This window comes from Rhipicephalus microplus, chromosome 4, assembly GCF_043290135.1.
Source record: "Rhipicephalus microplus isolate Deutch F79 chromosome 4, USDA_Rmic, whole genome shotgun sequence".
Classification (NCBI taxonomy): Eukaryota; Metazoa; Arthropoda; class Arachnida; order Ixodida; family Ixodidae; genus Rhipicephalus; species Rhipicephalus microplus.
The window spans coordinates 123,119,858-123,142,465 of NC_134703.1; the positions used below are offsets into that span (position 1 = coordinate 123,119,858).

Sequence of the window (22,608 nt, forward strand, 5' to 3'; positions counted from 1 at the left end):
TCCTTTGCCTCCAATATGAGGGGTATCACGAAGTTTTGTATATTATTCAAGCGTAATACATATAAGGAAGTACGCGCCCAGTATGCTGATATAATCGCATATACTCACACACAGGTTCCGAAATGCGCTAAAGAAGCAATATTACATTTTACCGACTCGACATAAAACCGACTTCAAGGTAAAATAGGTGAGAGGTAAATATGCATGGTAACACGTGAATTAAAGAATTTAGAGGGTCGGCATTTAGGAAGAGAAGAGACACCAGCCAATGTCAGCGTTCTGGCCGAAGATCACTAAAGTCATTACTGATGTCAACATTGATATCCGAACCAGCTTGAAGCAGGAATATGCAATTAAAACACGAATTACTCGCAAGCATCACCTTGCTCTTGAATAAAGTTTTGTTGGGATGCGGGCATCAAACTCGAACCTACTATCTCTCTGGGACGATCATTCCACCAGATTGGATATACAACACAAGAAAAAAACTTAGAGACTCGTTAATTAACCCCATGAGGTCAAAAGTAACTTCAAATTCACCTCAGCCGCTTGCGCAATAATAATGCTGGCATCGCCGTTTTGGCGCTAAGGCTCGATGGGTAAGGTTTTAGGCGCTTCGTGCTTGCCAGTTTACAAAGTACGAACATGATGTCATGCCAAGTAGAAGAAGTTGTCCCAAAATACGACACCACTTGCTCACGATGATGATGATGATATATGGGGTTTAACGTCCCAAAAGCACAGTATGATTATGAGAAGCGCCACTTTCTCAACGGTCCCGAAGCGGCAAGGAGCAGGATATTGCGCGCTCTTTGAGATCCCACATAATGAATTCAAAAGACGCTGCTGCAAACTCTCGCTGTTCGTGCGCGGGCACCAGCATGCACGCAGTGAAGGCGCGTCACCGTTGTGAGGAAGTATGAGCAAACGAAACAAAACCAAAGAATAAAAAAAAAAAACGCCCAAGAACCACGTGGTTCTGCGCTCCTGAGGTCGCTCGCTCGAGGGTTGCGCAATTCTTTGCTCTTATCCTCCGCAACGGCCAAATAACGGCGTTAGTTGTCACAAATGCGATGACACACGCTGTACCAGGGTGCGCGCGGGTGGGCCCGCATCTCTAATGGCAGGGCCATGCGTACAAACGAACCGTCCCACGTTTGCGAGCGTCGACCAGGGGATATCACTGTGGGGACGCCCCTTGGGCAACGTAATCGCCATCCGCGTTGCCAACACGTCCGCTCAATGCGTGCGCGTTCAACGCGATCGCGTCATTTCCGGGTATCTGATTCACGAGGCGTTCCCTGAGGACGCCGCTCGTGAGTCCATTCCACCTGACCGATCAGGTGCGGACGGCAGCGTCTCTCACCTTTGTTGTCGATCCACAAGGCGCTGGGCAAAGCGCGAGGACACCTTCTTTCTTTGTTTCCGGCGAGCGTGGGAGCGTTTTCACTTTTAGCTAAACAAAGCTTACACCTTGACACATGGCATTGGTGGAAGGAGATTTTCGTTGGAAAGAGGGAAATTGAGTATTGTGCAGTACAATGACTCTCGCTTCCGTGAAGACAGCGTTATGATCCAGCGAGACTTGCGGTGGTTGGAAGTGTAAAATCAAACGTGGTTCCGACGACGTCATTTTTTTGGGGAGGCAGCGGTCTATCGTGAACTCTGAGACATAATAGAGCAAGGAAAAACGACGAACACAAGAAAGAAAGCATTGAGTCTTCCGCTCGCTTCCTTTCTCGTCGTTTTCTTTGAACTAAGATCCCCAGTCAGTTATGCGCGGCCAACTATAGCTTAATTATATTAGGCGTTAATGAAGTTGGGAAACGGCACAATTACCCCGTTGAAAATTTTGTTTACAATGAAGGCGTGTAATATAGACTGGTGAAGAGCGGAGAAGTAAGTGGGGCTTGGTGCACGCGAACATTGCCTTACGAAGAATGTAGACAACTGCTATACATACACTCGTTCACTGTATTTCATGCCGACCGCTTGTGCCCCCGCGACCTCTGACGACAGCGCAGCTCTGGCCGACTGGCTCGCCCTACGCAATCTCCTGACGCCGACAAAAGCTCTCGCCGAGTGGTGCCCCGTCCTCGGACTCCTGCGACCGTGTTCATCCTTCCTATCTTCTCCTTACTTCTGTATGTGGCTGTCGCTGTGCCTCGCTCTCTCCTCCCGCTCCCTCTATCTCTATACATTTTAATCCTATCCTATTAATCCCTCCTTACCCCCCCCCCCCCTCGTGAGCTACTGTTGAGGTGTACTTCCCCTTAGAGACAGTTACGGGACTTACTTTTATCTTCTTTTCATTTAAGAATCACTTACTACTACTACTAATAAACATGGAGGAAGAAATAAAAGAAAGTAGGCAACAGTACGCCACACAAGTAAACCCCAACGTGTCTGTCCAACACGTGATCAAAAGGTCAGAACGTGCAGTCCATTTTAGTAGTCTCGGGAGTATTTGTTTTCGAACCTTCTGCGTGAGTCAGCTGGTCTGCGCACTGAGTCGGTACAATTCGATTAACTGCTATACCAGGAGCCATACCCCGAAGTCTCGGCAAATCTCGATGCTTGCGTGATCTTGATGTAAAAGGTCACGTGTTGTGCCGATATCGCTGGCTTGAAAACAGATTGCCTTGTAAAGGCTAGTGGCGTGACGTCAGGCTCCCTCCTTTCTTTTTCGTCCTCCATGCTGCTGCATATCAAACGCACCATATTATGACAGAACGTGAAGTCAATCGGAAGGCATATATGAAGTCGTATGTTAGCCGGAGAAATGCAGCGTGCCTTAGACGGAGACAAGAGTATCCCAGAGAACGAGTGCCTGCTTACCTCGAAAACGCGTTCACGCTGCTTCTGTAATGCTGTATACTTTCGTATATATGTTCGTTGGAACGACGTAGGCAGCAAAGCTTGCACGGTGCTGTAAAAAGCAGCAGCGTAACAGCGGATGCCGTTAACGTGGAAGCATTGGCCATTGAGTCATCCTGTGCATGCAGCTCGACGGTTTGTTTTGCTCGTACCTTTTGTAGCTAGCGTCCTTAGTCGACCAAGCGCGGCCACGGCTGCCCCCGCGGGGTCACTTTGCAATACCGTTCATTTTTCACTGAAATGAAGATGCGAAAGGAGACTTTGGAGGCTGCTACCGAAGAAGGTCCATTAACCGAAGGCTGGCGCTACACGAATAAGTATTACAGCCACGTCTCGTTAAACCGATGCCCGAGTTGCGGATCGTGTTCTCTTTTTTTTCTTCCTTATTTTTCTCATTTTGCTATGCTAACCTGTTTTCTAACCATTTTCCGTAGCAGCACTCGTTATCAACGCCAGCGCAATATCGCACCCGAACATCACGTTGCCGAGTACCTTCACATCAGGTAACTTTTTACAGCGAGAGCTGTTATCAGATCAACAAGGGTCGCGTGCACTGCAGTTGTCCGCCGCCGCCGGCGTCCGTAACTACTATCGCACGAACTGAGGGAACAAATGGAGTAAATAAGAACCATTATAAACACAATGAGATACGAACTCTGGTCCTCTGTGTCCCAGCCCAGTGTTCTACCCCAGAGCCACGTCGGTGCTTCCACACTCGCTTGCAAACTGGCCATAGGTAGGTTTGATGTCAGGAAATTAATCGCGTTAATATGAGTAATAAAGCGTTTCAGAACAGCAAAGCAATAATGTGGGTCGCTTAACAAAGCCACCGGAGCGTTCCATAACACCGCAATGAAGATACTTGCTCTCTGTACACACCTGAATCCGGAAATCTAGCTCACGTTCCTGTATCTGTGGAGAGCAAAAACCGCTATTCGCAGTCCGACGTCACCAGACCCTGGCACGGCTGCTGGACAGTGACCGAGGGGTCGGCGCGAACTTGAGCTGCCTCGTCAAGCAGGCGCCGCAGCTGATTAAAATTCTGCTCGGGACTGCAGCAGCCGCTTCTCTATTTCGTACACGGCACACGTGCGTAGAGTCAAACCGTTGGTACACCGTAAGACAGGGACATAGGTCTTATATTTGCATTACGCAAATTTTGTTGTAGTCTGCAAAGACAACTAAACAAGGCTGCAAGCAGAGAAGCTGTATTTGGCATCAAATGCCAGGGTCACACGCCACGGCATGCATGTGACGGGTATTTCCATTAGCCAAGTTTATTTTTAAAACAAAACAAAACAATCATGACATCACTTTGGTGTCAATCTTGGAGTTGTTGCTCCTGCTTTGTGGTAGCGATGTGGTGAAATCGGGCGTGGAGGGTTGGTTAAAAAAAGTCGGTTGTCTTGTTAGAGACAGCCTAAGAGACAATTTAAGGAAAGTGTAGGTTTTAAGCTACACTGCACAGTACTCACTGTATGTTTTAGCTGTAGCATATAGTAAATTCTTACATAAATGAAAAGGAATTAAATTGGATGAAAAACCGCCTTGCCGCAGGGAAGGACCAAACCTACAACCTCGAGGTAACGTGTCCGATCTCTACCTGTTGAGCTTCAGACGCGTTATCCATTGCACCTACAAGCTCCGATAGCACGTTTTTCTTTTTGTCTGTGTGGTAAAAAAAAAAACGCGCTCGTTAAGCGATAGAATGAATGAACACATGAACTTTTGTAGGTCCCTCAGAACGCCGTTCAGCACGTTGCGGGAGGCTTCCACGTCGGAACAGAAAGACGAAGTCTCTCTGCTGTGTCGTGGGCCCATTGGACTACCCGTAACTGTTGTTCGAGTCCACAGCTGGTAATAGCACATTCCCATGTCGATAAATATTTACATGGAATGACATTACCCTCAACTTTCTTGAACTAACTCACTCACACATAAAAAAAAGATTTTGATGGCATTTACTGCGGTCTAAAATTTTATATTCACAAAAACTATACGAAATAGCGTTATGAGATATCAAAAGACATAAAATAGCTGTAGTAGTAGTAAAAGCATCATAATTTACTTAAGGTGGTTCAGTGGCTGTATTTCGTCCAGGGACGTCGCATTCACTTTCAGCGATGACGTCTCTGTGCGGGACGAAGATCCTTGCGTGTCCAATGAACGAGGCGACTTTGCTTAAACAGCCAAACAATGTACATTGAAAGCGATATATAGTGATATCTCCAAAAAATATTGCATGATAATCATAAGTCTGCAGACTTGCTCACAAGTCGACCCACTGAGGCTCAACGCAACTCAGATTGGCATGTGAGACTGATTTAGTCAGGGCGAAAAATATTTTGATGAGCTTGAGTCCATGTGAGTCCGGCAGAGGAAAATTTCAATGAGTCCGAGTTTGAGTGAGTCTGGTTGAGGAAAATATTCGTGAACCTGAGTCTGAGTGAGGCCTAAGTCTAAGTGAGCCTGATTCTGAGTGAGGTCCTCAGTTTAGCGCACACTTCGCTTTGCACCTCCAAATAACCTCAGCTGGTCGAAAGTTGCGGAGCACTCCACTATACGGCGTCTCTCATAATCATACCGTGGTTCCGGGACGTTAAACCTGAACAATCATTACCATCGTGCGAACACTTGATGCTTTCCTTTCCCAAAAATTATTATTATAAATTTACTAGGTGTTTCACTTTCCTTTCCCTTTAAAGTATGCAGCCGCGAGCCTGCCGGGTACGCTACGTTTTTCGGGAATCCAGATCACGCCGTGTAATCGCGAGGCAACTCGATGACACGCAATCTCGCCTCAAGACACGCGGACGCGCCCGCGACCTCGGTGCGATTCAAGGCGGCCTCCTTGCGGCAAAGGCGAGCCTCTTCTTCGTAACAACGAGAGGCCTTGGCGAACAAAGAACGTAACGGGTAAACGCGCTTGCAATGCGTCGCCCAACACGGGGTGGGCGTCCGGATGCCAAGCGGTGCGCCCACGCTTCGCCGTCGCGGGTTCGTGGGGGCGCTGCACTATAGGGGGCCTTGAACGAGTTGCTGCTTCGTTTGGTGTCACAGAAGGTAGCTCGCAGTTTACACCACGGCATCATCGACAGTTCCCACATGATTCCCGATACGGTGTGCGAGTATGCTGTGAGAGGAGTGTGTCGATAAGGTTACGGTCTTTGACTAGGTCGAAGTGAAATATCATTCGATCCGCTCTTAGCAGTCGATTCAATGCTTAAAACTTAGTGATAATCGAGATAATAAATAATGTTTTAGGTCATATATTGGGAGATTTCGTGTCATAAATAATATTTTTTGAAGAACTTTTCGATTCGTATGCAGCTCTGGAAGTCCACGGCACATCCCCTTCAAAGGCGGATGCGTACAAGCCTGCGCCAATAAGCGTGCACTCCAAACTGACGCCATGAGTCAGATGGGCGTTGACCTCGGCTTCGAAAAACATTGCCTAGGCCAAGATTGATTGCTTTATTGAAAACTTCCTCACCACACCATGTCTTCTACGCCATGGTACAAAAAAAGAGAAGAAAAAAAAGCAGGTAAAAAAAAAACCCATGACCTCAAACTGGAGAGCTTGTTATTGCTGTGCAGTGAATGGACGTCGTGCGCAAGGCATGCACCACATATTCAGCCTTGCTCTGATGAGAGGATCTTCGAGTATTCATGGGGTAGTTTCCTCTATGTCTTGCTGTAAGTGAGGCATCGTGCATTGGGCTTTTTCTTAATGAAAGCAGCTCAGCTTGATTTGTGAATTCGGCATTGATAGAGAATATGATCCGCCATTGTTGGCGCTTGGCACTAGTTGCAGTTAGGGCCAGAGTACTTTGTCAGGTACATCCCATGAACACAAATCTTCACAACGATTCCGTTGCCGATCGGTACTATTTCTCAGTTCACACGCAGTAGTCCGGGTTGGGCCTCTCCGGACTTCGTATGTTGCATCCAACTGACTACAGCTGGAAAATTTTAGTGGAATAGGCAGCGCTGCGAAGTTTAGAACAAGACGTTATGTTTACATGTGGGTATACCACCTTGCAAAGTTTGTAGCGCTGCTTATTTCATTTATATTATTTTCACCGCAGATTTTAATACTGCAACCTCCTTCTTACTATCGAACTAATTCGTGTCCTTTTGAAACTGAAGAACAACGTGGGTCATCCGATAGCAATGCAACAATCACATGATCATTAGTGATTGTAGGTTTTGTGACAGAGCTAGGCAAAAGTGTCGGGTGACTATACTTTGCATGTGTTGTTGCTACCAACCCTTCCCAATGCGCGTGGTGCACCTACTATCGTTTGTGGCATGCCAAGACAACACCCACTGAAACGCATCCCTGTGTGGCACCGTATCTAAACAAGGACATGAACGTGAGTGGACTCTTGAGCAAATCGTTATATAGCAAGCCATGCATACAACGCGGAGGGTGCTTGGCACAAACGCAACTTCCCACGATCAAAGCCTTGCAGACAAAACAAGCACGTCACCTAATATTTCCCAGTTCTGTGCAAATAGGTAGCTGAAACCAAAGAAGACGTGTGGTAATTAACTAATCATCGATTTCCAGTTTTTGCAGTTGCTTCACGTAGCGGAGGCACATACACTTGCTAACTCGGAGCTGTATGCTTGCAGCTTCCAGCAGGCATAACTAGAACAATTAGAACACATTTCTACTGGCTTAACTTCATCAAAAGCAAACTTTAAGGCTAAGGTGCACCAAATACTTTAGAAGCAATGCCTATGAGATCAGTATTTTGGGGGACTGACTGGGCAGAATTTTCCAGCATGCACTGCAAGCATAAAAAAGAAAGAAAAAAAAAAGGGGGGGGGGGAGGGCTTAAGACATGTCCAGTTTAAGCCTGGCGAAAACTGCAACACGCATAAGGTATAAGAAAAAGCAGACTATTGAGGAAACAAAATTCGCCAGAATAGCAGGTGCAATAGAGAAAGAGAAAGTGAGGGGAGGGTTAAACAAAAGGCAGGGATCTTAACCGGAAGATGAATATCCAGTTTGCTTCACTGTACTGTCGAAAGGGCAAGAACAGACAGAAGGTAAGAAAGAAAAGAATACTGAGTAGCTGTATTTGCTATGTATGCGGAAGCTATCGAACTTCTGCATCCATTGCCATATTAATAATCGCGTCGCTCGACTGCTAAGCCGAGCCGGTTGGCATATGTTTGTACACGCAACTTGTTTCAATAAGAAAGTGCGACGTTTGATCAGCTTATAACGCAGATGGCAAAGTAGATTCGTTTCAATAGTACAACGCTGCGTTCAGGTGCTCTGTTTTCTATATCAACGTGATCGAATCGCGACCTCTTTGAAAGAACAAAACAATTCGGATAACGGAAACAGCGCGTAAGCGCATCTTCGATGGCTCTCGTCTTGTAGCTCGCGATGCGTGACCAGGGAGCCCGCGCATGCACGTCTGCTATGCGGTATTACAGCACGTCGTCAACCTTTGACTGGTGGACGAGTGATGACTAGCAGGGAACCGGAACTGATACGCTAACATTTTCGTTCGAAGAAGCTGCGTACTTGGCGTCGCTAACTAGATCCAGGCGATACGTGCATACGTCTATAGGTGGAGTTGTTTGGTATTCATTCTATTGGACGTGTTCCACTTTGCTTGCAGGGACGTTTCGTTGATTTTTACCGTGCGTGACAATTGAAGGCCGCGTGAAGCTTGCACTCCCGAAACTGTAATAGTTATTTTTATCAGTTCAGCGTCCAACAAGCGTGAGAGAATTGTAATGACACGATTGCAGAGAAGTGAAAATGAGCAACAAGTTCACTTCTGAGAAAAGCTTTTTTCTGTCGTTGTGTGACAAAACATGAAGAATTTAGCGACTGTCGAATGAACAAGAATGGTCGCTTTCATCATTATATGTTACTTGTTAGAAGGAGCAAAAGTGAGCTGGGCGTAAGAATGCCAACTCTATAAACTTCCGAATCTGCCTGCAAGTTACATGTGGCCGATGGCGCTAAATCTAGCTACTTCTTCTGTTTAATTCATCGAGAGCATTTCTGCAAGCACAAACTGCTGTATTATTGGCAATATGTGTGCAAGATGAGTTGGTGTTCTCTATACCAAATGCACCGTACTTACACGATTGCATGTCAGCCAATGTTATTAAAATTTGAAATTTACAACTGAAACCAAAACGACCGAAAATGAGGCACTCTTTGACATGAATACAACATCAAGTTTATGTTGCGGCTATACCTATGACGTATACCGTATTTTCTCATGTACAACCCATCTCCTTTTTTTTTTTCTATGACCCCAACCAATTACCACGAAGCTGGGTTTTTCGCATAGCTTTAGAGCTGTGCCGCAAAGCCACCTTTGCACACCAGCATTCGAGGTGGTATTTTTAGGTACATCATAAATAAATTTTCTTTGCGAAATAAACCTGTTCTTTCTTTTTTGGCCGTGCAATTTAAGAGGGTCCACTTACGTTCGAGTCGAGTTGCAGTCGTGAAAGTAAGGCATTTACCTCAACGTTGTCGGGAGTCTTCATTTCAAGGTTTCCTCGATAGAAAACGAATGTAGTCGTGTATATAAAACCAGCATATTTGGGGTAAGTTAAATTCAGTAAATGTAACGCGCCTCAGTTCAAGCCGTTAGGAGCCCGAGTGTAGTTCAGCGTCATTCGGCGCTCGAAGGCCCCTTTTAACGTCTATTCTATGAAGCGGTCCAGCACTAAAACCAGGATTTAGCGGCCGATTGCGAGTAGTATGGGCCTCGAAGAGTCATCCTGCAAATTTTGCCTGATATATGCTTGTTCTTAAACTTTGCGGTGTTATTCGCACGACTGTTGAGTGGCATAAACTAGTAAAGTAGAGGTGAATTAAAGACGTGACTTATCACCTTGATGTTTACGGGGCTGTTTTCTTAACGTTCGGTATCCACTGTTGCAAGCCACTGTTGCGAATAAGTAGGGAACCTCTTAGAAGGGAAAACACATGACGCATGCGCAATCCCGAAGGTTATGCAATGCGCTTGTAATGTATAGGACAGTTAACTTCCGGCTTCGTTGCGCAGTGTTGCCCAAGAGAAGGGAAGCAGCACTGGTAATGATTGACGATATATAGTTAGTCGGTTTGATGAAACGAGAATTTTTGGAGGCATAAGTCAGAACCGGCTGGCACAAGACCAGGGTAGACACATGGGTCACAGCAGCAAGAGGCCTGAATCATCAAGAGTGATTCTTGCATCACAAGAGCGGGGAAATTTAAGGCCCAACCACATAACAGAAACACCGTACGATGTCAGCTTGAAACCTTCGTGGGTGTCAAAACCTGTGCCAGCAAGCTCATCAGCGCGACATCGTAGAGACAGACCCCCTCCTCCAGCGCCCCGCCCATCTGTGTGTCTCAAGACGGACAGGCGCTGGTAAAGGACCAGGACAGCGCGTGCCGGGAAACCTGCCGTCGTCGGAGGTTAGCGAACGGGGACAGCGAGCGATCGGAAGATTGGCAGAACGGCGAAATGAGGAACGATTCTGGTCTTTCGCGGCGCAGCGGGACGCACTTCCCGCGCGAAAGAAAAATGACCACCGCCGTCAAAAAAGCGGGGTGGAGGTCCGGCTGGCCGGAGGGGGGTTAGATGATCACGCCGGTGTCTTTCGCCGACGCGGCCTTGCGTATCGCTACCTGATCGCAGACCATGCAAGCCTGTAAGCTCGCGCAGCGCCTGACGTTGTAGACTGCCGCGCTACGTCGGCCCCCGGGCGGTTCTCGTGGCCGACGCCACGGCGTCGCCGGAACGGCCTAACCGCCGGCGGGCGCCTCTTCGGCGCTTCCGAAGGGGTCGCGGTGGGGTCACGGCGGCTACCGCGTCGCCTCCTTTTCGCCGCGGACGGGCGCGGGGAACGTCGCGTTTCACTCGGCGATAATGTGGCACTCCGCTGAGCGCCACGCGCTGCCACGCGCAGTTACCGAGACCCCCTTCCTTCACTCGTCCTCATAAACCCACTTGGTTGTTGAAGGATTCGGCCCCGTTCCTCTGGCGCGCTCCGCGCAGGCGTCGTATGTTACGAAGTGAGTCAGATTGCGGTGCTGTCGTGGAGGCCAAGAGAGTGAGAGAACTGTAATCAGCTATCAGCTATGACGGATGGATCAGTGCGTCTTCGCGTTCACGACGTCTCCTGCTAGGGCATAAAGAGGTGCTGCTTCTGACCTGCGGTGCAAACGAAAGAGATGGGGGAAGAGGCACTGCTCTCAAGCACGGCATGCTTCCGATAAGCTTTCAGCATGCAGATGAGGCTACGTAAATGGCTTGACAGCGAGGCTAAACAAACTCTTATTTGACAGCCAAGAGATGCATTGCGTGGGCAAGACACGTTGCCGGGAATAGGCGCCCGCCCTTCCGTTGTTTGTCAACGGAATGCGTACAGTCGTTAGCCATTTTAACACAGACGCTCCGCAGAGTGTCCTGAAACAGTTTGATTTACGCTGGTGCCACGTGACTTTGGGTTCTGTTATCGAGATGTTACCCATGCATGCCAACGTACTATCCAAGCATACCGAAGTATTATCTCGGCAACAGCGCCCAGCGCTTCGTGGCTAGAATGAGTCAAACTAGTCCACGTAATGCGTCGGAGCGTTCGCGTTAAGCTTACTAAACGACTCTACATAAAGGATTGCTTTGGCATTATAATGTGCGTCGCACGTGGTGACTTTGGCTATTCTGGTCGACAAATGCGATGTCATTGGGTAGTCAACATGCGTAAGACGAGCTTTTAAACTGATTCTGAACAAGCAGTTATTCTCGGCGTTTCATCGGTCAGAATCATTTACCGCCACACACTTGTCGTGTTCAAATGAATGAGCACTATATATACACCATTTATTAGCATGCGATGCACTTGATGGCCTCGCAGAAGTAGAAAAAGCATTTGCGCATGCGATGGGCTGTAAAGATGGCAAATACTCGAAGTCTACTCTTTCGATACACTCACTCCTTGTGTTACCAACTATAATACGTGTGAAATAAAAATACGATTTCATGGGTCGTAATTTAATATAGTGTTCGCGCTTCATATCGCCTGGTGAAAGCGGCAACCAAATAATAGGTAGAAGAAAGAATGCTAGTACTAACGGTTCGATTTACGATTACTGCCTCGGAATGTTCAATTTTTGTTTGCAAAATTTTTCATGCCGGAGAGCGAAAAAAAAGAGAATCAGAAAAATATCTCGCGAGGTCTTGGAACATAAAAATCGATCCCGTAAAACTTACTGAACTCACTTTGAAACTGAATTGGACGTGCATCACAAAGTAGCAGCTTATTGACGCGTGTCTCGGCAATGAACCACTCTGAACGGCCATACGAAGTGCGTGGTCAACTTATCAAGTCTCGAAAACGGCGGGTATTTGCAGAGAAGGCGACTTAAATGTGTGTACTTGTAAATGAATGCCGCAAAACGAGCTCATTTGGGTGCTCACCTTCATTCCAGAAAACATTCTTTGCGAAATACGAAATATCAACAAGACGTCGTTTCCCTTTTTCTTCGGCGACCACAAGGGACGTCAAGCACTGCATTTGTCTCGCTGAAGCGCCGCGTTTTGGTATCACAGGTCTGCTTTCGTTGCGACAAAATTGTAACAGGCTATAAGTTCAGTGATAAAGTGCCTCCCGCCTCGCTCCACTGGCTATCCACATCGCTATTTCTTTGAATTGCATGAAAAAAAAAAGAAATCAGAGATAGAAAAAAACGAAAAAAGGAAGAAAGAGATCGCAACGATGAGAAACAAAAGCGCGTTGCCGATATATCACGTTTCGTAGCCGGAGTGCTGCTTTAATTGTGAAACACGAGCAGATACACCCCTTTAATCGAGCTTTCATATGGCCAACGGAAAACGTCGCTTAAGAATCAAATTATCGCTCGCAAGCTCGCTATAACACCAAAAAAAAAAGAAGAAGAAAAGATGATTGATTGATTGATATGTGGGGTTTAACGTCCCAAAACCACCATATGATTATCAGAGACGCCGTAGTGGAGGGCTCCGGAAATTTCCACCACTTGGGGTTCTTTAACGTGCACCCAAATCTGAAGAAGAAGAAAAGAAGCAGAAGACGAAAGCTTCATTAGGCAGCTCTCCGTACAGCCTCTTGACAAAGTCGGTTCCGCACGTGCGCATACCTCGGCTTCAGTTATGTAATCCTATCCCCAAGAAACAGCAAAACAAACAAAAAGGATGGCACGCGCCATAAGCTCATTACTTTTCGATAATGGCGAGAGAGAGCCTCTTCGAAGTGAATCTACTTCACCCGGGAATCCTCGCATGATCGTTGGTGATCGCCGCCAACAAGCTATAGCGCACTCGCCGCCTTTTCCTGAACCTTCACGGCGCCGTGCACAGCAATTCGCATTGACCCACTTTCGGGCGATTACCGCGAAAAAGAAAATAAAGTAATCAACATGTAACGAACGTACAACGGACCAACGCAGACCAACGAGAAAAGTGAAAGTGAGCGTCGAAAATTGAAGGAAGGCTTTCGCGTCTCAGCTGCATTCTCTCGATTCCCTCACTGTAAGCGAAGTCGTGATTAGAGCGTGAGTTTTCCTATTAACCCCTAAAAAAAGAAAGAAAGAAACAAACGCACGCATTCGTCACAATTCGGGCTCACATGCAATCACGCACGCAGATTGGAAGAGGGGGGAAGAAGGCGACACGACGGCGAGGCGTAATCAGCGAGATCGCCAGACACCGATGCGCATTCGGTTCCGAGGACGCGGCTCGAGGGCCCATCTCACTCGTGAGGACGGCAAGGCTGGACGGCGCCGCTCGGGGCGCGGGGAGACTCTTGTACAAAATAGGGCCATCGGAATCACGTTTCTTCTTCTTACACCGGCCGCCCGTCCAGGGTCAGCGAGCTTCTTCTTCCTCGCCGGTCGATTTGGCCGATAGCGCATTGCTCCAGGCCGGACGGCGCTAACGGTGTACCTCCACGCGCATATAGTCGTGAGCACCTTTGTTAGCGGCTCGGCAAGGCCTTCCTCGGCGGCGGGTTCTAATTAAGCGCGCCTGCGCGGACGGAGAGAAAGCGCATACCACAGTGGCGCACCGCGGTGGGAGATGTTTCGAAGCTGAGGACAGGCCACGCATTAGCGACGCCAGGACAAACCACGCATCAGTGGAAGGCAGAGGGTATGTCGCCAACTGTCATGTTGGAGGTCGCAGGCGCGTTGCTGGAGTCGTAACCTTGACATAACAACTACGAGGGAATCCACGTGTGGTCCCGGGAACAGTGTGAGCGTGGAAGACGTGCCCCGTCGACGCCTCGCTTGTTGGCGAGCATGATGTCCATTGTGTAGCCGTGTTTCGACGTCCATTGATTGTTGGCGCCGACAGAAGCACGTGAATTGCGTGATGCGCTTGGAAAGACAAAAATGAAGACCAAATCGTTAAGAGTAAAGGGGAATGTTCCATGACATGTGCTGGAAATTCTTTGCATCGTTCTACTTCTCGAATGCACACTCCGGATGAGATAGGTGATGCCCGAAGTTGCTCAGCTACATGTACACACAACTGCCTTGCGCAAAAACATGAGCACATAGCTAACCGTAAGATAGGGCACCAAGAATCTCTAGCGTCGTAAACAATGTCTCGAAGATAAACCGAAACCGCCATCGCTACACTCGCGGCAGTAGGAGCATTTCTTCAAGACCTAAGGCTGGGTGACAGAACAAATCAGATGCTTGGTGTAAAGTGGTCTATAGGAGTTCGACAAAAATAGGCAATGCGTACAAAACGGTGCCAATACACGTTAACTGCTCACTGTGATACAGATTGAGAGAATATGATTTAACTACACAAACCTTGTGCGTTTGGTACCTTTTGTCATCGCGGCCAAGGCAGCACTTATTAAGTCAACTATCTGGTTTTTCGCCCTTGTAATTCTGTCACACGCTGATTTCCTACCGATTATTGCATGCCAGTTTGTCCAACTTTGTGTATTCATTTTGTCAACGCTTATAGGTAGGATACAATGCACCTCCTTAAGGTCATATCTCTATATGCATGCAAAGTTATTAGCACCAAAGATTTATTTTTGAAGTACAAATGTAAACAACGTCGGTCGAACCAGGCACGTCCATCTATTTGAATTTATTGAATGTATCTACCTCTGTGATGTTCAGGTTAGCAACATTACAGAGTAGCAATTCAAATTTGAATGCATTCCTATAACAATTCATTGTACTTGCTTCCGTGACCGCATTTCAGGGCTGTCAAGATGCAGTGTTCATTAAAGTTCGAGCTTCATACTGCACTAACACTTCCTTTCTGCCCGAAGAGATTACTTTTTCTTGTATATAGGCACTATCATGAAACCTTACTCTAAGCGGAACACTGCGCATGGTTATTTAAATATTGTTAGCTGTGGGTCTAAAATCCCCTTATACAAATGCGGCGACCTGAGTCCCGCGCTTCTGCAGAATCTAAAAGCGCGCCATTTTATTCTACGCAGGTTCCACCACAATGCATCGTAACCTGATCGTCCTGGCTCTCAGCGCCACAGGTAAGAAACTCTTATTCAGTGCGTATACATAGCACGCTCTGAAATGTTCATAAACTTGCGTGTATAATGGTGCTCATTTTTTTAGAACAACCATGCACAATTGCGTGTCGTACGACAGAACAACCTGTTCCTTGCCAATTCATCACTGTAAAAAAAAAAAAAATACTGCCTTGTAAACGTGGCCATTAGCAATAATTAGGCATGCCTAAACACACATCCCTACAACCTCCTGCATCAAGAAGAACTTTGCTTCATAACAAATGCGAACAGAACGAATAAAACATGTACAGTGGAGACGGTTGTGGCTCAAAGCATGAATATTAGTTCTGTGCAAATATTGTAATTATTAGGGCGAATCAACAGTCGAAGTGACACCGTTTCCTCTAGCAGCCCCAGAGGGCAAATTTTTGGTACTGTTGGTACAAGGAAACTTCTGATAGCTTCTTAAAAAAATGCAGCGTTGAAGAAGAAAATAAATCAGACACGTCGTCAAACAAGTGTATGTGCTGTTGATGCGATCGGATACGAAAAGCACGACGACTGCGTCTACGTGGCGCCCGTTGCATTTCTCTGTATTCCGGTATGAAATTTCATTTTTGTACTATTCAACTCTCTCTCATTGCTGACCCGCAGGTCGCGGGATCGAATCCCGGCTGCGGCAGCTGCATTTCTGATGTAGGCGGAAATGTTGTAGGTCCGTGTGCTCAGATTTAGGTGCACGTTAAAGAACCCCAGGTGGTTGAAATTTCCGGAGCCCTTCACTACGGAGTCTCTCATAATCATATGGTGGTTTTGGGACGTTAAACCCCACATATCAACCAATCAATCAATCAATCAATCAATCAACTCTCCCCCACCATCGATGTTAGATGCATGGTACTGAGCAAGTGCATGCCGTGACAACTGTGCACTGTCTTGGTGTGCAGCAATGGACTGCTCCAGAGAGGCGTGCGTGTCTAGATCCGGAGCGCATGTTAGCCATGTATATGCACCAGACTGCTGTTGGTATTGCGTCATTATAAATTAACATTGCCCCAGGTTGCAGAACTCAAGTCTCAGCTGTTGACTCGTTCGCACTTGCGACTATAGCAACGGTCGCGCAACCATTTGCGAATGGCAACCAAACTTCGACTATACGCGACAGGCGTTCTCTGCGCGCGGCTTATACTCCCCGTCTACACGCAGAATTAGTGTCTGCCCGGATAGTAAACCTAACATCCTATTCATGCGTATCTTATTGGTGAGGAGGTTCGCAACTGAAGTCGCGCGACCGGAAAATTGAGTAGCCGAGTGACTGAGCCAAACTAGTCGCTTTGCGACCGTCGCAGCCCTCTGAGACCAAATGCAACCAGTCGCTTTGCGGATATCTTGGACGAACTATGTGAACTTGTCGCATATGTGAACAATATTTCACAATATTTCGCCTTCGACTTGCTTAATTGCATTGTCTTGCTGCTCGTATGTGACAAGCCTTGCAATCCCAATAGACTGAATATACGACGAAACAAAGATAATAGTTTGTTTCATTTAGACCTGCCTTGATACCGAGAGCGCACGTATTCCAGCCGAATACACTTGATCACCTTAAACGCAACGGGTTCGGTCTGCAGCGACAAGAATAATGGCTCGGTGAATCTTCTTTAATTCCAACGCGTTAATTAAGCATGAAAAAGTGTCGCGCAATCGGGTACAGCATATATCGTAGAACAATGAATAGTGTGATGCGGACGCCTGAATACCAAGCTCTTTAGTATTCCGTTACCTCGGCTGACATTAATTACCTCTGAGCCAGCCCCGCGCTGCACAATGAAATGCAACATAAGACATTGGCGAGCGTTCGGGCTCCAAAGAAACACGGTGGATCTGTTGCGTACACGTTTTGTTATTTGCTAGCACATTAACTGACGCTTTGTTACCAATACATCGTCCTCCATGCTTATTGAGACAGATAATGGACTCGGTTATTCTTTTTCACAAGGGGAAGGATAACTAACAGCATACTGCAGCTGTACTACGTACAATACACTTGGAATTCGCTCATCTGAAGGCTCCTTGGAGCAAATATTGGCGCCGTTGACGTGCCTCTATTGTATGCACGGTGTTGTTCAACGCAGGGAGCATTAGCTCATTGTCTGCTCTGCTATCATCAATCTCGATAACCCTTTGTCCTTTCCTTCGAGTGTAGTGAAGAAAGTTGGGTGCCAAACTGGTTAAGCTGCGTGCCTGGATTATCCCTTGATCTATCGTTCAGAAGACAATCTAAGAAGTCATCGCTCACTCTGCGATGTAAATTTTTCGAGCGGACGCGATGCTCCAAACTGAACAATCTCGCAGCAGTGTGACGCCTTGCGTGATTTCGTGAAGGTAACCTGGTTGGTTTCAAGAAGGGAAACCATGAGTTGGTGGTGATGTCGGGCTCCGTGACAGAGCGATAAGTGTATTTCATGTAGTGCGGTGAATGAAAGAATACAAGACGGGCAGAAAATGAACTTTATTATGTAAAACCCTGAGGAACGACTTCTAAAGCACAATTGAAAAAAAATTATGTCGAAAAGTCTACAATAACTCAACGCATTACGAAATGTCTTCTAGAAGTAATACAGCGGCACTACGTAATCAACGTCATGCAACCACTGTGATAGCCTCATAGATGTGTTATAGAACCTAGTCAAGTGAATCCAACAACACCATTCAGTTCTGCCCATTCGATGTACTAGAGCCATTTAGTACAGTTTCTTTCTGCCAACTTGTGTGCAAATAAGCAGTTGACAAAATAGGATGCGCAAACGCCGCATTGTTTTTAGCTATTCTCATACTGCTTCTTCAAAGACTTCGCAACCACGTGGTATTGCGCGTTTCACTTGTAGTGAATTGATAATCAATCAGGCTTCGCTGCTTTTTTTTTCTATTTTTCCACACACCATCAGACAGCTCTACCAAACTCTGTCCGACCAAATCCAACTTTTTTTGCTTATCTATGTCTTATACGTTCCTTGGAATACAGTTCGAGAGGAACTTACAAATGAAAAAGAGTTTGCCGTCGCATACAGTGCAGGCCCCTTCAGAGACTTATTCGCTTTATTTTTTTAAAGTTTAGTTGTTGTTCACTTAGGTCGTGCTCTCAACCTTCACCTCGTTACATTGAAGTAACGTTTGCAGAATGGTTGAGCAACCAGCCGCTCAATTTTTCATTTCGATTCCGGCTTCCTGCTTTTTGTCGTCCGAGCACGCAAACCATCAGCGCATTCACTTTCACTCCCATCGCTTTACCGTCGAGAAGAGAGCGTCCCGAGAGACGCCGCTTGCGAGATCGGCTCCCACGATTTGTTCAGACTGCACATTACGCCGCTCTGGCAGAAAGAGGCGACCGCGCGGGGTGGCGGAGCAACGCCAATGCACCTGCTTAAACGTTATACATGCACGTGACCTCACGCACGTTCGGCTGCCCCGGCGGGTGTCGAAGCACCCTCCCAAACGGTGCACTTACGTGCACCCGGCTGTTAAAGCGGCGGGAATCTCAAAGATGCAGCTGGCCCACAGTACAGCACCACCGCGACCACTTCTGCACGAGCAGGCGACCAAGGCGCAATGCATGACGTGCAGCCGGCAATGCAAAGCAGCTTGCATGCAAGAGGATCGGTCGTTGCAAAACGAAGCGCTGTCAAGGACGTGCGGATGCTCTGCTTCATCGCTGCCTATGCACATGCCATCCCCAACCCTACCTGTCTGCCTCGCAGTATGGACAGCGGTAAATCTTCGCGGCTCGAGAAACGCCTCCGTGCGGCCGAATGCTGCAGAAACAGGTTGCAGAAGCGTGCGCTCTGTTAGGCGCTTTTGATACATCGGTCGATCGGCCGTATGTGGGTCGTTTGGTGGGCTTGGCGGCGTTCGATGAAGGTTCGTAGGTGCACGGCGTGTCCAGTTAGGTGTATGTAACGTGGTTGCATAGTGTTTGCGTTTGCACGTGTTACGCCACGAAAGGATCGCTCCGTGTTGTCGGAGAATGGTGTGCGAGTCGGGCGCTAATGGCTCCTTGTCGTCGCCTTAACATGAGGTGATGTTCGTACCGGACTGATGAGTATGGCCTTATGCCGTACACAGAAAGCTGCCTAATGATCCCGTCCAGATTCTCGCATCGATGCAGTCGTCACGATAATGTCATTATTTACCGTTGATTCATGTGCTGTTAAAATATTCATCCGCCATGCCTTGAGTTTACGTAAGGAAAATGTACAATTAAAGCATGCGACATAGTTTTATTTATTTTTTCGTTGGAATGTCGGAATGAGGGAAGGCAATCAGCTGTTGAAAGGGTTGTTTTTGTTGGTCGACATTTTTAACTGAAGCGGATTGGCCATATTAGCCAAAAAGCTTTCATATGAGAGTGTCACATTTGTTTAAGGACTTGAGCTCGAGGATCCGTATTGACAAAGCGCCTTATGCAAGATATAGTAGTTACATTATATTTAAGCAATCACCATGTTTGTGTGGAAGCCTCTTGCCTTAAAAAATATAATGTCTTTAGGGACATGACAGCGCTTCGCAGCGGTGCCACGGCTACTCCCCTGTTCTTACGCGTAACACAAAGAGGAACACTCCAGCGAGTACAAGCTCCCTTAAGCAGTCGCTCGATCGAGGTGCAGACTATAGGTTGTACAATTTCATTTCGCTAGCCATGAACCGAATTCAGGGCAGTCAATTGAGACAAATATAACGAATCAAATAGACACAGTGCCTGATCATTGGCCGGTTGTTCTTTTCTCGGACTTCACTCTCCTCGTCTTTCCAGTTTAACCCAGCATGCGCCTGCAAACCAGTGGCGCTGTCATCGCTCACACTCGGCCATGACTGCGGCGTAGTATGAAGAACGTCCGGAATGTCTCGGGTGGGCGGTACGAGCTGCGCCTGTGTGGTCGTTTTTTCGCACTAACTATATATTTGTCAAGACCATCTCAAAATGTTAAGCGCTAGAATAAAAGAACACACAGTGCATGTATACAAGAACACAGATTGAAGGAAGCATGCAAAAGAGGAAAAACCGGGACTTCACAATGACCTGTACCCCGTACGTTGGGGAGAGGAGTGAGACAAAGAGAAAGTGAGAGAGGAAGTATAGAGAACCCCAGTGTTTATGTTGTGATAAGCACATTATGAAAACAATGCCACATTAGTGTTGGTCCTAATAAATGCTTGCGAGGGGCTTAATAATTTCATATTTTCGTAATTTACGCGAGATTTCAAAGGCTTTCTACACTACACATGATCTCAAATACGCAAGAGTTGCGCAAGATTTGAAAGAATTTCTACATGGAAGTGTACTAAAGCGCGTACTGCTTTAATATCGCTGTTTTGCTCGGTGACGTACCTAAAGATTCCTTTTGGTTTGTGTCATTTCGTACTGCTCCACTTCAAGCAACAGTGAGTGATGAATCAGCGCTGTCGCTGACGACAAGTCAATCGGCAACAACACGTCAATAGCACAACAAAGCCCGCCAACGTCATTCACCCTTCCATCCGCAAGGATGAATCCACGGAAGTTGCTACATCCGCAATACTCTTCCTGTTCAGCAGTTGTGGTTCAAGCAACGTATTTTCAATGTATAGCGCTCGTCAGCAGCCTAGCTGCCATTATTACATCTTGACGGCGTAATCGCGCGGGAATGCGTCAGTAGCCGAAAGCCGCGTGGTTCTTCGGGTGAACGGAAAGTTCCAGGCGGAAGGATCAGAGGGTAACTACGTACGCGTTGCAGATTTCCTACCGGAACAAGGACTCTGCTTCTCATGACTGTTTTTTTCCGAGTCCAACCCTCGTTGTGTCAGTGAGTGCTAGCGAGGGTTTCGGAATATCGTCCTGTGTAATACGTAATACAACGCGTCTCGACGCCTCGCAAACTGGACGTGCCACGCTGGACAGACAGACGGACAGGTGCTTCGGACAGAAAAACACGATAGACGATATCCGACTCACGTTCCGTGCACGATTCGTGCGGTGCTGCTGTTGACTTGGCCGGGACGATCCGCCGGAAAGGGGTTCGGCCGGGGTCAAGCCGCAGTCGGCGCGTTAGCCCGGCCAGCCAATGAGATGCGTCGGCCTCGTTGGGCGCTGCGAGGCATCGCGCGAACTCGACGTCAAAAGTGCAAAGGGCACGGCTTCCTCGTGACGCCCCGCTGAATGCGACGAACGCCTTTTCGCTCGGCGTGGATGAAATCGGCCGGCGCACGTGCCTGGCCCGAAATCAGCGTGGACTGTGCAGAGAACGGTGAATAATGATGGTAATTGGCGAGGGTGCTATACGTCCCAAATTCATGGTATGGATATAAGGAACGCCTTAGCGAAGGGCTTTATAAGTTCTGACTATGTGGTCCCCTTCATTGTGCACCTAAACTTAAGTTCACGGCACTGTAGTATTTCGCCTCCACCAAAATGCGGCCGCCCTGGCCAAGATTTGGTCTCGCGACCTTTGGGCCAGCAGTCGAGCGACTTAACCACTATACCACCGTGGCATGTGGAGACCCGTGAATGGCGGAAGCTTCTCGACTCACATATTCAAAGCAGAGAGAGAGAGAGTAAAAGAGAGAGAAATGGCATCTTGGGCCTTGTCATGCGCTCTTATATAAGATATACGCCAAGGTGGTGTGATAAGCATTCCGGAAAAAGTGTATGTTTCTGGTTCGCCCGAGTTGCAGGGCCGGACGGAAGAAAGAGGAGAAGGTAGCCGAGGATTGGTGTTACCCTTTCTGCTGACTCTTTATGAGTCCGCTTTACACGTTTCAGTTTCGTCTGTCGGAATGAAATGCGAACGCGTTAAATATCCCATTGCACCTGTGGAAGAAGCTTGGTCATTGCGTTAACAAGTGGTTAACCTCCTGCCTGGCGTGAGCCGCAAGACCAAGCGAGAGTGTGTTAAAAATACTTCCTCGAACTAAAATGGAGACCTCTTTGGGCTATCACTATAATCAGCGCATTTTTCACTCAACAGATAACCGCATCTTACGGCACATCGGTTTCTAGCAAAATAAAAGTCAGATAAATGTTGATTATGCAAACAGTTTAGCTTTCAATCACAATTCCTAATGCCGAAAGAAATGCGCGGTTGCAATCATCTTTTGCGGAAAATGTGTGACGATTCTACTTCATACGACAGAGGTGAGAATTTCTCTCCAACAATCTCTGCGGCGCGCAAGGCGCGGTAC

At 47.4% G+C, this 22,608-nt stretch overlaps 1 protein-coding gene across 1 annotated transcript in view; it reads left to right on the forward strand.

Annotated features, from left to right (window-relative positions):
* The window catches only part of LOC119172336 (uncharacterized), a 56,410-nt gene that overhangs the window by 25,881 nt on the left and 7,921 nt on the right, over positions 1–22,608 (forward strand). The window contains exon 4 of the mRNA XM_037423390.2: positions 15,364–15,414. Within this exon, the coding sequence (XP_037279287.2) occupies positions 15,364–15,414 (51 nt within the window). The remainder of the gene's footprint in view (positions 1–15,363; positions 15,415–22,608) is intronic.